Source organism: Dendrobates tinctorius, unplaced genomic scaffold (genome assembly GCF_039654945.1).
Source record: "Dendrobates tinctorius isolate UK_male_01 unplaced genomic scaffold, ASM3965494v1 ptg000060l, whole genome shotgun sequence".
NCBI classification, from domain to species: Eukaryota; Metazoa; Chordata; class Amphibia; order Anura; family Dendrobatidae; genus Dendrobates; species Dendrobates tinctorius.
In genome coordinates, this window is record NW_027361728.1 from 11621159 (window position 1) to 11637792 (window position 16634).

The 16634-nt window shown below is 44.8% G+C and overlaps 1 protein-coding gene across 3 annotated transcripts in view; it reads right to left on the reverse strand.

The window, feature by feature from the left end:
- TMEM44 (transmembrane protein 44) overlaps positions 1-16634 on the reverse strand; it is a 56407-nt gene that overhangs the window by 29141 nt on the left and 10632 nt on the right. For all 3 annotated transcript variants that reach the window (XM_073578688.1, XM_073578689.1, XM_073578690.1), the window contains exons 5-8: positions 10677-10763; positions 8881-9051; positions 2507-2662; positions 53-151 (exon numbers count right to left, since the gene is read on the reverse strand). In XM_073578688.1, coding sequence (XP_073434789.1) covers positions 53-151; positions 2507-2662; positions 8881-9051; positions 10677-10763 — 513 coding nt within the window. The remainder of the gene's footprint in view (positions 1-52; positions 152-2506; positions 2663-8880; positions 9052-10676; positions 10764-16634) is intronic.

Here is a 16634-nt window from a genome sequence, read left to right on the forward strand (position 1 = left end):
AATCAAAAACGTGTTGTCACGCAATCTCATGGAAAAGAAAGATTTTTATTACCTCTTGCACTTTCTCAACACTGAGCCTCACAAAACGGCTAAGTGATACCTTGCTCAAATATCTGTTAGGAGCCATATTCAGGGGGGTCCAGCTTGAGGTCTGGAAAAAGGGGTTTGACAAAAAACAGTTATTACTTAATGATTTTTCATAAGCAGAGCTTTTCTTAATAAAGAACTGTCGTCAGATCAGAGTCAGAAGTGGGCAGTTTTTGCTTTTATTATACTGTATGATGCTCCCTTTTTTTTTTTTTTAACTGCTGTAGGTCTCTAGAGATTTGGACCCTCACAGGTTAGCAATGTAGAGCAGCCTAAAGACAAGATCCCAGAGAATCCTGTAAGCATCGCTCCCTTGAAAAAGACCATAAAATTAGAACTAATAATAAAAATGTTCATATCTCTAAGTGTATGGCAGATTAAAAATAAAAAAAACTCTAAAACTAATGTAATATTCAGGATTAGCAGGAAGAAATTATGAGCAAAATCTGGCCATTTTCACCTATTGACAGGTCCTCTTTACATTATGAGGTACTCACATTTATCCAGGAATTCAGACTTCAGTCTTAAGGGCCTGTCACACTAAGCGATATCGCTATAACGTCACAGGTTTTTGTGACATTATAGCGATATTGCTAGCGATATCGCTATGTGTGATACTTACCTCTGACCGGCTCCCCCGCTGGTTATCGCTGATCGCGCGAGAACGGACCATTTCTCGTCGGGCACTTCCTGCTGGGCTTCCTGTGGCGCCGACGAGCGACGCGTGGACATGGGCTGGAGGACGTCAGGATTGCCTCGTCTGACAGGTAAGTAGCGACCCCCGATCCCTGCTATGTTGCTGGTGAGATCTGCCTGTTTGGCAGCTCACTAGCTACCACCTAGCGATGCACCAGTGATCCTGACCGCGTCATATCGCTGGTCGGGATCGCTGGTGCATCGCTAAGTGTGACAGTACCTTTAGAGAGGTATTCACATTAGATACATTAGGACCCATCAGTTTTGAGACTACCTTGTCGTTTGCTACTGGGCTTGCATGAATTGACCAAGTGTCTCATTTTTTCCTAGTATCCAGAAGCAGTATTGCTATTCATATGTAAGGCGGCAAGGGTGGTAGTCGTAGCAACAGGCTGTAGTGTTCCCAACCCTGGTGCCCCACAGATAAAATACAGTGTCCCTCCTGCTGTGTGTGTACTGTGCACAGCAGGACACTCACTTTAGTCCTTTTGTCCTCTGTCACTCTGGCTTCAGATCCACGGATCTCACAAATCACTCCAAACTCCATATCTATGCTCAGCAACTCAACTTTACTTAATGACAGGGTTTCCGTTACAAGAGCAGCACAGTTCCTTTGCAATGGCAGTCCTGACGCTTTCCATGGCAGTCTCCATTTCTCCAGGCCATCTCGGTCCCTCTGGAAAATCCCTGTCTGCCCTGACAATCTCTGTCTCGTCTGGCCATCCCGGCCTCTCTGGACAGTCCCTGTCCTGTTTGCACCGCCCACGCCTTTGGGTCCACCAGTTCCTTCCCACTGCCCTCGTCTGGTCTCAGTAGGAGAAGGTAGAAGGCTTGCCATCTAAGCTGCGCCTAATCCCGACCGCAGGCTCCGGATCCTCTTGGGGTTGGTTTTCATTGAAAGTGGTGACTGTTAGCACGTTCCTCAGCTTTGGGCGCCTTCCTGCCATAGCAGCTTTATCTCCATTGCTGGTAGACTATGACTGTTCACTTCTGCATCCTGACTGCACTGAGTCGTAACCAGGAAGTCCCTCTATATACTCTGCTCTATATTGCACTGCTCTGTAGCCCATCCCAACTGGAAAAACCCCTATGCTAACTAAACCTAAGCTAATAATCCAATTCCCTATCACTAATGTGCCCCACTAATCTATCCCCAGTATTATCCTATGCTAACTTGTGATGAGCTAGTGTGCTTGTTACTCAAAATTTTCGAGTATGCTCCGGTGTTCACTGAGTATTTTGGGCATGCTCGGAGATTTAGTTTGTGTCGCCAAAGTCCCTCTATATACTCTGCTCTATATTGCACTGCTCTGTAGCCCATCCCAACTGGAAAAACCCCTATGCTAACTAAACCTAAGCTAATAATCCAATTCCCTATCACTAATGTGCCCCACTAATCTATCCCCAGTATTATCCTATGCTAACTTGTGATGAGCGAGTGTGCTTGTTACTCAAAATTTTCGAGTATGCTCCGGTGTTCACTGAGTATTTTGGGCATGCTCGGAGATTTAGTTTGTGTCGCCGCAGCTGCATGATTTGCAGCTGCTAGACAGCCTGAATACATGTGGGGATTTCCTAACAAACAGGCAATCTGGCACCTGTTCATATTATCTTGGAAGAGCCAGTCAGTCTTTTTGTCATGACTTGATTGAAGCTGTATATCTGAGGCCTCCTATAGATCTCAACCCTTTATAATGATCTACAAATAAACATTACAACCAACCTTTGCATCAGCGGTAGTGTTAGGGATTCCTGACCCTTCTACCATTTTTTCTTCCACTGCTAGCAGCTCACAGCTTTCTTCATTCAGTGTTGCATCCAGTACAAGTCCCAGCTGTTGTACCAGCTTATTCTTTATTATAGAAGACAGAAACACTAACTGCAGATATTACAATGTCAAGGATTACACCAGATTTCATGCTGACAAAAAAAAAAAAAGAGTAAGATATACAGCCATATGTTAAAGTTTGGGCACCCCTATTAATGTTAACCTTTTTTCTTTATAACAATTTTGGTTTTTGCAACAGCTATTTCAGTTTCATATATCTAATAATTGATGGACTCAGTTATATTTCTGGATTCAAATGAGGTTTATTGTACTAACAGAAAATGTGCAATCTGCTTTTAAACAAAATTTGACTGGTGCAAAAGTATGGGCACCTCAACATAAAAGTGACATTAATATTTCGTAGATCCTCCTTTTGCAAAAATAACAGCCTCTAGTCGCTTCCTGTAGCTATTAATGAGTTCCTGAATCCTGGATGAAGGTATTTGAGACCATTCCTGTTAACAAAACAATTCCAGTTCAGTTAAGTTTGATGGTCGCCGAGCATGGACAGCCTGCTTCAAATCATCCCACAGATGTTCAATGATATTCAGGTCTGGGGACTGGGATGGCCATTCCAGAACATTGTAATTGTTCCTCTGCATGAATGCCTGAGTAGATTTGGAGCGGTGTTTTGGATCATTGTCTTGCTGAAATATCCATCCCCTGCGTAACTTCAACTTCGTCACTGATTCTTGCACATTATTGTCAAGAATCTGCTGATACTGAGTTGAATCCATGAGACCCTCAACTTTAACAAGATTCCCGGTGCCGGCATTTGCCACACAGCCCCAAAGCATGATGGAACCTCCACCAAATTTTACTGTGGGTAGCAAGTGTTTTTCTTGTAATGCAGTGTTTTTTAGCCTCCATGCATAACACCTTTTTGTATGACCAAACAACTCAATCTTTGTTTCATCAGTCCACAGGACCTTCTTCCAAAATGTAACTGGCTTGTCCAAATGTGCTTTTGCATACCTCAGGCGACTCTGTTTGTGGCGTGCTTGCAGAAACGGCTTCTTTCGCATCACTCGCCCATACAGCTTCTCCTTGTGCAAAGTGCGCTGTATTGTTGACTGATGCACAGTGACACCATCTGCAGCAAGATGATGCTGCAGGTCTTTGGAGGTGGTCTGTGGATTGTCCTTGACTGTTCTCACCATTCTTCTTCTCTGCCTTTCTGATATTTTTCTTGGCCTGCCACTTCTGGGCTTAACAAGAACTGTACCTGTGTTCTTCCATTTCCTTACTATGTTCCTCACAGTGGAAACTGACAGGTTAAATCTCTGAGACAACTTTTTGTATCCTTCCCCTGAAAAGCTATGTTGAATAATCTTTGTTTTCAGATCATTTGAGAGTTGTTTTGAGGAGCCCATGATGCCACTCTTCATAGGAGAATCAAATAGGAGAACTAATTGCAAGTGGCCACCTTAAATACCTTTTCTCATGATTTGATATACCTGGCTATGAAGTTCAAAGCTCAATGAGGTTACAAAACCAATTTAGTGCTTCAGGAAGTCAGTAAAAAGTAGTTAGGAGGGTTCAAATCAAGAAAATGATAAGGGTGCCCATACTTTTGCACCGGTCAAATTTTGTTTAAATGCAGATTGCACATTTTCTGTTAGTACAATAAACCTCATTTGAATCCAAAAATATAACTGAGTCCATCAGTTATTAGATATATGAAACTGAAATAGCTGTTGCAAAAAACAAAATTGTTATAAAGAAAAAAGGTTAACATTAATAGGAGTGCCCAAACTTTAACATATGACTGTAATCAAGAGACAGTGCATTTTTTTCAGTCCTCATTTTATTCTAGCCTGTCAATTACAGATGCCACCTTGTGTAAGAATGGTGGACTGTACTAACGCGTTCCAACCCCTGAAGTCACCAATCGCGTCATGTAAGTACCATTATGCATCTTTTATATATCTCGTTTAAGGTATTGTGATGTGATAATATATAGAACATGATTAATGTAGAGGTAATACTTAAGTGTAACATGTATGCTGTGATATGGTAGTGTACAGCAAAGGGTAAGACGCAGGCGTACTATATTTGCCCTATTGAGAGCAGAGTAAAGTACTGCAGTGGGCAGGCTCCGGGAAAGGTCAGAGAGGTCCGGCGCCTGCGCACTGCAGTACTCTGCTCTGCCCTCAATAGGGCAGTTAAAATACGCCTGCGCAGGAGCCGCAGCAGAAGTAAGAAGGAGGACGTCATCCCTAGAAGATGGGAGGCGCCGGACCGCGACACCCACCGCATCGGAACGCGCCCCCCAGTGAGTATAATCTATCTCGTTTTTCTCATCTTTCAGGTTACATCGGGGGCTTATCTTAAGCATTACAGACTGCTGTAGATAAGCCCCTGATGGAGGTGCCGGCAGCTGATAGGGCTAAAAATAGGTGACAGATTCCCTTTAAACAAATGGATTTCTGATGGTCAGATAGGGAAGTGCAGTTACCAGGGTCAAATTCAAATGCAGGGGTCCACTGAATGGAACAGTGAGAAGGGAAGGTAGAGGATCCTGGGTGCACTATGGGGCTGGAAGAGAAATCCCGGTGGCAGACAAGAATTGCCAACATAGGGATAGTCCAGGACGAATGGATAGTAATGTTAGAAAGAGACTGTGTTGACGAAAACCTTCATCCTTTCGAAGATACTATATATTTTTAGGACTCTTCCCTTTAAAATATCGACCTCATACCTCATTAGTATTCAGACGGCAATCAATTCATTTATCTGGTTCAGAAAAAAAAGCCAGATCCTCTACCAAATTGCTATATAAAAACAAGGCCTTTGGAGGAATGGGGTTGCCTAACATTTCTGCATATTACCTGACAAACCTCATAAAACAAAGTGTTTACTGGTTATGCGATGACGATACACCGGCCTGGCTGGAACTAGAATACATGATAAATAATCATAGATCCCCGAAAGAACTTCTCTTCAAACTCCTGCTCAATAAAAAAATTTAACACCAAAAATCATCCCATTTTTGAAGCAGCAATATACGCTTGGAAACAATCTAAAAGCAAAAAAGGTATGAATAGAACTACATTTCTTTTAAAGTGCCCAATATCCCTAGCGGTAAAAATACAAAACCTCGCTCTTAACCCCTTCTGGCCAGATCATAATATCAAAAGGATCAGAGACATTCATAATGGGAATAAATTTACCACTTTTAGTGACTTGAAAAAGAACTTTAAACTCCCAGCATCCGCATTTATGCAATTTATACTCCTGAAAGACCAGATACAGAACTTCCTAAGCAGTAAACCTTTAATAACTGAAGCAACTATTAACCTGCTAGGGAATATTAAACACAAAATCTTCTGGAGCAACCAGAACATATATAAATGGTTCAATAACGATATGGAAATAACTAAGCTGCCATATATGGTTAAATGGGATAAAGAAATGAATACTTCACACACCACTGAACAATGGGAAAACGCTATATACTATTCATATGAGGCTAGTATTTCCATGTCTCTGCAGGAGACATACTTCAAGACACTTACAAGATGGTATTACACCCGTGCACGAATGTCACACATAGATCCGAACAACTCCCCTCTCTGCTGGAGAGGATGCGGCCTCCATGGGAGCTTGCTTCATATGTTTTGGCAGTGCCCCAAAATTAAACATATTTGGACCCAAGCTGGCAAGTTGATAAACAAAATTTACAAGAGCAAAATCATTTTCACTCCGCATCTAGCACTCCTGTCCCTAGGAATAGAAAATATAAATCCCTCTATGAGAGCTATTATAATCCATATATTTTTGGTCATCAAAAATGAAATTGCCTACCACTGGAAAAGTCCAGATCCTCCTATCTTCTCTGACGTGATAAATAAAATAAATTTACACAAAACATGAGTATAGGTTTGCTATTACCCATGACTATTTCAACAAATATGCCAAGAAATGGGCGAAATGGCTGGAAACTTCTCCAACGCACTGAACTAGTTTATTAATGTGCACCAAACTAATTTCAAACCATCTGATTACATGTTTGTATGATTGTATGACTATATGATTATATGTTTAATGTAGACACTATATAGAGCCTGTTGGGACCTTGTGGTCCTCTCCTTGTTATTACCCTTCCCCCCCCTTTTTCCCCTTCCCCCCTCCCCTCCTTTCTTATTTGTATTTAAATGTTCAATAAAAATTATTGGAAAAGAAATAGACTGTGTTAAGGAAACAAAGTGTTGTGTTTGATACTGCACGCTACAATCTGAAGAGCTTGACCTGTCCAGTTGTAAGGTGCATAGGGCGGTAGCGGTAGTGGGGTTCTCGACACCCTGGCACCCCACAAATTGTGTCCCAGTCCATATGTATTGTGCTGTGAGGTTTGCTTTGCACTCACTTGTAGGCAAGAAGCTTCCGCTGCATCCTTGTCCATGGTTCCAGGATCAGTCACACACACACACAAAAGCAGGGGACACCCAGTTCTTTATAACAAATTCATCTTTACTAGTCAGTTCAGATACAACAGAATAACACACAGTTTCGGGCTCAGCACCCTCCAGTTCCATGGTCGACAAAGTACATTTCAAGCCACTGCTTACTTTCAGCTCGGACTATCCCTACACTTGATCCTTTCTCATCTGGCCCCACAGAATCGCCGAGATCCACTATGTTTAACTCACGTGGTTTCCCGTCTGCCTTACTGTGTTTGGAAGGAACTAAGGCACACTCCTCAGTGTTTTCTTCAGCCGTTGGCCCCGGACGTTATAAGAAGGTTCACAGAAAATTTGGTACAAAGTAATTCTGTCACAACAATATGTACTCCATGTACCTCTAAGCAGCTTGAACCCGAACCTCACACTAATTCTGTCAGACTAAATAGAGAAATGCCTCCCCTTTTTGCTTGACTTTCTTTCTCCTATACTTGGCTGGTCTCAAACATTTACCTGTCTGTTTCTGCAGTCTGCTGCTGGGACGATCTAACCTTTAACGTACATTCCAGCACACAGCTTGCATTACTTTCCTGTTTTAACACTATACTAACAAACAATACTTATACTGTCCCCATCACTTATACATTAATAGGCTCACCACTGCCTATCCTGCCCTAATGTTCCTATCTTTCACTACCTAAGTACTAAACTATACCCTATACCTGAGCTGAGTGTATCAGTACCTATAACACTATGTATTTTACATTATACCATACAAACAATACAACCGCATATTAGCATTCGCACTATAATTTATGGGAAGGTATATTTCAATCCCTGTCACACCCTTACAAAGTAAACTTGTGTTGGTTAATACATACTGCATGTCAGAGTTATGTGCAGCGGCTCCAGAAGATGAAGGCCTGGAAGCAGTGGAGGCCTGAGGCCTAAACGTGACTGTGATGCATTGTGTGGTACAGGGAAGCACATTAGGACTAAAAACTAAAGTGTCAGAGCGTAACGAGACAGCAGCTCGTTCATGGCTATTGCTCTCGTGTATTGTGAAATTTGTGGCAGGCCACACCACTTTCCCAAAGTCTCGACTTCCGGATTGAGTAGGCATTCCCGCCAGAGTGACAAATGAGGTCATTAGCCTAATACTCCTACTGTCAGTAGCCCAAGACCTCGTACACACGTTGATTGAGTTTTTTTATATCTGTATGTGTAAGCTAAATCCCAGAGAGGAATAATCAGAGGAAAAGTATAATAGAAACACGTCACCACTTCTGTATTATCACCCACTCCTGGTTTTGTCGTATAAATACTGAGGTAAAACACTGACAAAATACTCAACATGTGCACATGGCCTAATACCCCTACAGCTGACCTGAACTGTGTGTGGTCCTGATGCTTCTATATGAGGCAGCCTTGAATCTGCAATTTCGGAAGTGCAGTAGGGTTGGGGAGAGGTAGACGGGATTAGGGACTAAATGCACAATCCCGCGAGCCCAGATGATCGCCTCAGTGCAGTGCTTTTACAAGCTCTGTAGGAAAGAGCTTGTAAAGTAAACACTGTGCCCGTACTGTCTAAAGAAGTGGCCAGTCCCTATGGCAATGTACTGTAAACAATGAAAAAGGAAAATACAGGTGTTAGGAGAAGAGAGGCAGACAAAACAAAATGTTTTACAGCTGCTTAGTTCAATTCACTGAAGCATTATAGTGTCACGATTTGGTTGATCAGTAAGCAATCAGACCACCATGAAAAACTGATGTTCTACCCTAATGAGAAGTCATCAGTAGAATACTTAAAATCAATAAATAATCAAATATAATAAAGTAACTTGTTCAGCCCTGTGTAAAGGATACAGCAACATCCAGGGCAGCAGCGCCCATTGATATAAGGAACCAAGGGATAGCTTTGACAAAATATTCCGGGCGGCGATCATGTGACATGATGGCAGCTGCATACATCAGACTCGCCAAGGCTGAAAACAGCACAGCCCATACTCGTATGACCGGGAACATCTGTCCTTTGCACTGCAGACAAAGTGTGCTTACAGATTAGTATATAATACAAACCTCATTTGCAGATATAGAGTAGTTGGCATTTAGGTTACTACAATCTGGTAATAGTCATTTATGAACATAGAGCGTAATTGCACTGGGTGTCCGGAACATACCCTGTTCTTTACTGTAAGGCTGTATGCCCACGTTGCGGTTTTTACGTGTTTCCGGCCCTGCAGATATGCTTAAAAAACGTGTTATCATGCAATTCTATGGTATTCCGCAATTGCTGTGCCAATGCTGCGGATTTTTCCGCTGCGGAATCGCACAGCAGTAAAATCCACAGCCTGTAACATTAATTCTGCGGAATCGCGCCGATTCCGCCGCCATATGATTACATTGAAACACTCACTATACACATGTGGCTATCCCCACCATGCTTAAAGTGAGCGCTTCATGTGTGGATGGTACCCAGGGTCTGGAGGAGAGGAGACTCCCCTCCATTCCCTGGGTACCATATTCCTGTAAAAAATAGAGTTAAAATAAAAAATAGCGATGTACTTACTCTCTGTCGGCCCCTGAGTCCTCCCGCTCCTCAATGGAGCTGCCGGCAACTTCCGTTCCCAGGGATGCATTGCGCGAATGACCTCTGATTACTTAGCAGTCTCACGTGACCGCTACATCATCAGAGGTCATTCGCGTAATGCATCATTTTTAACATTCTATCTTTTACTATTGATGCTGCATAGTAAAAAGTTGTTCAAACTTGTCAATCGCTATGCTTGACAAGTGTGACCACCCTGTCAATCACTTTTCCAAGCGATGCTTCAAATCGCTTGGAAAAGCGCTAGCATTCTGCAAGCTAAAAACGCTTGCAAAACGCTTGTGTTTTGCAGGGAAACGCATGCGAATTCCGCATGCATTTTGGCGGGGAGAAGCGAAAATGCTGCGGACAATTCGGCAGCATTTCTGCAATGTGGGCACAGAGCCTATCACCGCCGGAACGAACTGCTGCTCAGAAATGTGCATGGAGCAGCTGCACTACGTCAATTAGGTTGATTTTTGCATTAATAAAAAAGACAAAAACCTAAAACTCCTTTGTCTTTTATTTAGTATCCACAGAACATTGTCAAACACTAATAATGAGCAAAGCAACATTTATGATAAAACAAATTCACACACTATAGGTAGAAGTGCACAAAATTATCCATGCACAGCCCACAGCAGAAATGTTTTACATACTGTGACTTTCACCCAAACGCTTACTGGAAAAACTTGAATATCAACTAAACCTGCCCTAAAAGATGAGATGAAGATACCCTATGTAATGTATGGTATGTAAGATGTCCGGAACATTATGTGCACAACAATTCAGCTTTCTTGTGGTATATTTGGATAGCTTATTGCCAGCGAATTCATAATTTCCTGGCGTTTCGGGACTGATACTGGGAATTCAAAGCTCTGTACAAAGGGAGGTTCACAAAACAAACTTTATAAAAGATGTATGTAATCTGCATCCTACACACAAAACAAAGGGAATCAATGCTGGATAACCATCATAACAAGAACATCCAGGGACATATTTGTGCAGATCTAGTCCTTTTCCTATCAGCAATTGGCATCTACAGAGGTGGTGACGTTTTCGATGGTGAACTTACCACTCTTGTGATGACAGGCACTTTTACTGTCCAGGATACAAGAACGGCAACAATCCCAAGCGTAAAGCCCACAACATCTGTATTTTCCTAGAACACGATGACATAAGGCATTGACATCAAGTTGTCATGTTATTGTTAGATGTAGAGAGGTGTTGAGCATGTGGTAACAGCAGCTGCCTTTAGCAGGCAGGTCATGTTCACCTGCTTATATAAATTCACAACCCCTGTTGATGCCCTTCCATTCCTATAATCCCCCAATTTCTAGCGCTGAAAAGTCCAAATATACATTTTATACCAAGATCTTTCTAGTATTGTGGAAAATAGAATGAAGCAGAACAAGTGATAATGGTGTAAAATTTTGAGCTTTAAAGGCTTGTCCAAGACTATTATTTTTTTAATATGGGCCAGTTAGCTGCTAACAGAAGCGCAGGCTCAGAACAGTCCCCGACCGCTCCTCCAGTGATTCCTCCAACTGCTCCACATTGACAGAGCAGCTCTTCTTCTTTCAGGCTGCTACATGTATGGGGCAAAACTGCCGATGACATGCTGATTGACAGCCGGCTCCTCACAGTTGGGGAAAAGGAAAACAATGAGCATGACATTAACAGCAACACCACATCAACAGAGCAGAGCGGAAGTGAAGCAGCTGCTCTTTCGATGTGGCATCAGTGGAAGACGCTGAACCACTGGCAGGAGCGGTCTATAACCACTCTGTACCTTGTAAGATGGCCATCGGACAAGACCTTGAGGGGAGATAGGTGTCATTGCGGCTATTAGCTGCAGTGATGTGAGCTCGTAAGTATGCCCCAGCATGTATATATTACGAGCGGTCATAAGAGATGGGTGGGAATGACCGTTTACATATTCCAACCTCAAGGGTGTGGTTTGGCTAATAAAATGGAGGCCAAATGTCTCATTCAGTTTCTATGGCTGGAGGTGTGGAGAACCTCCAGTATGTCTTGCTAAAGACACTGACCTGAGCGGGTGGGCCCGCAGTACTATATGGACTGTTTTTCTGTTTGTTTTTTCACTTTGTGCTGGAAAAGGCTGTTTGTTTTCCTATCCAGAGCAGTTTTAATAAACTTGCTGGGACATTTCAACAATACCGCTTCCTGTGCCTACCACAACCGAGTGAGTACAGATCTCTATAATTGGTGCTAGGAGCACGAGCACGAATCCTAAGAGGCAGCATGACTGCAGCTCAGATACCGCATGTCCAGGGTGAAAGTGGCTGCAGGAGGGAAATCTGAAGCATAGAGGAGCTTGTCAAGCATTTGGTCCAGGTTCAACAACAGCAACAGCTTGCTAGTCAACAGCAGCAAATGGCGCAGCAAGAAACAAAAGCTGTTGGCGTAGCAGTAGCGGCAGCAGCAGGAGGTGCTAACGAGGCATATGGAACTTCTCGCAGAGGTGGTTCGTGGGAGGCCAGCGATCTCCTCCCCAACTCCAGGTGGCAATTCGTATGCCAGGAAGATGGTAAGAAGAGAGTTGCAAAAGATGACCCCGGGGGATGACGTTGAGACGTTCCTGACTGTTTTCGAGAGGGTGGCGGAACGGGAGAAATTGCCTCCGGAGCTGTGGGCGGAGGTTCTGGTGCTATATTTAACAGGTGAACCACAGAAGGCCTATTACTATCTGATGTTGAAGGACACTAAAGCTTAGATATTGGCACGTGCAACATTGGGCCTATTGCAGTGACAATCCACCCTGGTCCCAAATGTTTGATCTCCTACACCTGGTCCAAAAATGGTGGCAACCTGAATCTTCCTTCCAGCATAGATGGTGGGAGGGTTGTTATGGACAGGTTAATGCACTCCCTGCCGAGGCCGGTGCAGTCCTGGGTCGCCCAGGGAGATCCCCATAATGCTGATGACCTATTGAGCCTGGTGGAGAGGTACTAAGCGGTCGAGAGTTCTGTGGGGAAGCAAGGGGTCGGGGCATCCCCATACTGTGGTTCCAAAAGTGGGGCTGACACCTAAAAGAGGGGTGCTAGTGCCACACCTGGAGGGCGGCCAAGAGTACCGGAGTTAGTGCTCAAGGTCCCTCATAGTATAATTTGTTGGAGGTGTCATACCCCAGGCCACATAGCCACCCATTGTCCCACGACCACTGAGCCAATGGACTGCAGCACAGGACGGCGCTGCTCATATTTTGCATACCCTGCCTGCAGTGCTGTCCCTCAAACAGGAGAGGGGCTGCAAGCATATCCCGTAACAGTAGACGGGGTGCAAGTGACTGGGCTTCTGGACTCAGGAAGTTTGATAACCCTAATGAGGGCTACCATTCCCCATCGGCTGATTCCTGGAAAGAGGGAGGTTGTCCACTGTATCCATGGTGACGCTAAGGACTATCCTGTGGCCCAAGTGGTCATCAACATGAACTGTGGCACAGAGTCCCATGAGGTCAACGTGGTCAAGGACCTTTTGCACCCTATTATAATAGGGCGGGACTTTGTATTATCTTGGGAGTTATGGGGAAAAGTGAGGACGTCTGGTTGTCCAGACAACATCCAGGTTGCTCCCAAAGAAATCTTGTCACAGACTGTGAATGACAAGTTTCCATTTTGTGTACTTGTTGGCGATGAGGATGAGGCAGCATCCACTGAGGCCAATCTCCCTGAGCTGGAGGTGTCTGGGGGAAACTTTGGAACCGCCCAATTCAGGGACCTAACTCTTAAATTGGCATTTGAAAATGTTACAGTATTAAATGGTGTGCTTCAGGAGCCGGGGGCCAACAATCGGTTCCCTCATTTTGCTGTAACTGGAGATCTACTTTAAAGAATAGCCAACCCAAGGGGTGAGATGATAGGACCCTGGCACCAGTAACTGCTCTATAGACACAGGGTGTTATACATGGCTCATTCCCAAGTGTTGGGTGGTTACCTGGGGGCAGATAACACCCAGGAGTGCATTCTGCAGAGATTCTACAGGCCTGAGTGTTACAGAGAAATCCTGAACTACTGTCATTCCTGCACCACGTGCCAGCTATCCTCCCCAGTGGCTCACTTCCTCAGTCCTCTTTTACCCTTGCCCATCATCAAGGTCCCATTCGAGCCGATAGCGATGGACCTGGTGGTACCACTGGTAAAGTCTGCAAGAGGACATCAATACGTACTGGAGGTCCTGGATTATGTTACCCGGTACCCAGAGGTGGTACCCTTAAGAAATGCCACTACTAAATGTATCTATAAGGAGCTGATCCATATCTTCTCCCAAGCTGGGCTGACGAAGGAGATACTGACGGGCCAAAGGATCCCCTTCATGTCAAAGGTCATGAGGGAGTTGTGCAAGACCCTGCAAATTTCCCAGTTCAGAACCTCAGTGCACCATCCCCAGACTGATGGGCTTGTGGAGAGGTTTAACAAAACCTTGAAGGCTATGCTGAAGAAAGCAGTGGAGAAGGACATCCAAGACTGGGACTGTCTGCTTCCTTACCTGTTGTTCTCCATCCGGGACGTTCCCCAAGCTTCCACTGGCTTCTTCCCATTTGAACTGCTCTATGGACAACACCCCCTCGAGGGCTCCTGGATGTGGCAAAGGAATTGTGGGAGGCTGAAACCACCCCCTATAGAAGCGTGGTAGAGTATGTTACCAGATGCAAGACAGGATTGCCAACGTGATGCCCATTGTGAAGAAGCATCTCCTCAAAGCTCAGGAAGCCCAGTCCAGGGTGTATAATAGGTCAGCCAGGGCTCAACCCAGGGTATCGAGCACTCATGCTGGTGCTCACGGTGGAGACCGAATTCCTGCCAAGTGGCAGGGTCTCTGAGGTGATGGAGAATGTTGGTGAAGTCAACTACAAAGTCCACAAACCAGGGAAGCGGAAGCCCTACCAGGTGTACCACATGAACCTGATCAAACTGTGGCAGGACAGAGAACCTGTGGACCTCCTTGTCTGATGGCCAAGTCCGATGTCGGTGCAGAGGATGTTAAGGTGGCAGACACCTTGTCTCGCTCGCAGAAGCAGCAGTGCTGAGAATTGCTACAGCACAACAGAGACCTGTTCTCAGATCTTACAGGTTGTACAAAGGTCATAAAGCAAAACATCCTGACAGAGCCTCATGTCCAGATCAACTTGAAGCCATAATGGATTCCTGAAGCACGCCGAGAGGTGATCTCCAAGGAGGTGAAATGGATGCTGAGCCTGGGAGTCATCGAGGAATCCAAGAGTGGCTGGTCCAGCCCAATAGTCCTAGTGCCGAAACCAGATGGGGAATGGTGATTTTACAATGACTATAGAAAGCTGAACGAAGTTTCGAAGACAGATGTCTACCTGATGTCCCAGGTCGATGAATTAATTGAGAGGCTAGGGTCGGCTCGGTACATTACTACCCTTGACCTCACAAAAGGGCATTGGCAAATCCCCATGTCCTAGGGCTCCAAAGACAAGACAGCGTTCTCAATACCGGATGGATGCTTCCAATATACAAGGATGCCCTTTGGGTTACAAGGTGCTCCAGCAACGTTCCAAAGAGCCATGGACCGGATTCTAGCTCCCCACAAGAGGTATGTAGCGGCCTACCTGGACAATATTGTAATCTTCAGCTAGGATTGGAGTAGCCATCTGAGCAAGGTCCAGGCGGTATTTGATGCTCTACGGAAGGCGGGGTTTTTCATAAACCCGAAAAAGTGTGCCTTGGGAATGGAGGAAGCGAGATACTTGGGCTATGTTGTAAGCAGGGGTGAAATAAAGCCTCAGATAAAGTTGAAGCGATTCAGGGCTGGCCACAACCCCTTTCAAAGAATGAGGTCAGGGCGTTATTGTTCATTGTGGGTTTATTACCGCTAGTTCATCCCGAGCTTCACCATGGTAGCCGTCTCTCTGATAAATCTCCTTAAAGAGATGAAGTCAGCTATGGCTAAGTGGTCTCCAGAAGGTGAGACAGCCTTTCAGGAACTGAAGCTGGCCCTGTGCAAACAGCAGGTGCTGGTAGCACCTGACTTCTCCAAGTAGTTTGTGTGACAGACAGATGGGTCGGATGTCGGGCTGGGTGTTGTCTTATCTCAAGAGGTGAACGGGGAAGAACACCCCATAATGTATCTGAGACAGAAGTTGTCTACCTGCAAGAAAAATTACTCCATAGTGGAGAAGGAATATTTAGCAATCAAGTGGGTGTTTGACTCTCTAAGGTACTACCTCTTGGGAAGGTGTCAGACCAATCCCCAGTGAAGTGGATGATGGAGAAAAAAAGGGAACAATACCCGAGTGACCAGGTGGTTCCTAGCACTTCAGGATTTTTCACTTCCATGTGGCGCATAGGCCAGGGAAACTGCAAGGCAATGCTGACGCTCTTTTGAGAGTCCACTGTTTGTTGGCAGAAGGTGCCAAGCCCCCCGGCTTTGGGCAGAGGGGAAGGGTATGTAAGATGGCTGCCGGACGAGTCCTAGAGGGGAGATATGCGTCATCGCGGCTATTAGCTGTGGTGATGCGAGCTCGAAAGTATGCTCCAGCACGTATAGTGCTGAGAGTTATTTGGGCCATTTCAGGGCCAGGTTTTACAAGTGGTCATAAGATGGGTGGAAATGACTGCTCACATATCCCAACCCCAGGGGCGTGGTTTGGCTAATAAAATGGAGGTCAAGTGTCTCATTCAGTGTCTGTGGCTGGAGGTGTGGAGAACCTCCCGTGTGTGTTGCTAAAGACACTGACCTAAGCGGGTGGGCCCGTAGTACTATATGGATTGTTTTTCTGTTTGTTTTTTCACTTTGTGCAGGAAAAGGCTGTCATTTGTTTTCCTATGCAGAGCAGTTTATGCAGTTTTAATAAACTTGCTGGGACATTTCAACAATACCACTTCCCGTGCCTACCTCAACCGTAGTCGAGTGAGTACAGATCTCTACAACCTGCAAAGATCGGTGCTGGGCACAACAGTGAGGTAGTTAATAATATTTCTTGGGCCCGTAGTAAAACTGAATTAGTCCTGGATAAACCCTTTAATAGAGCTATAATAAAAGTCTC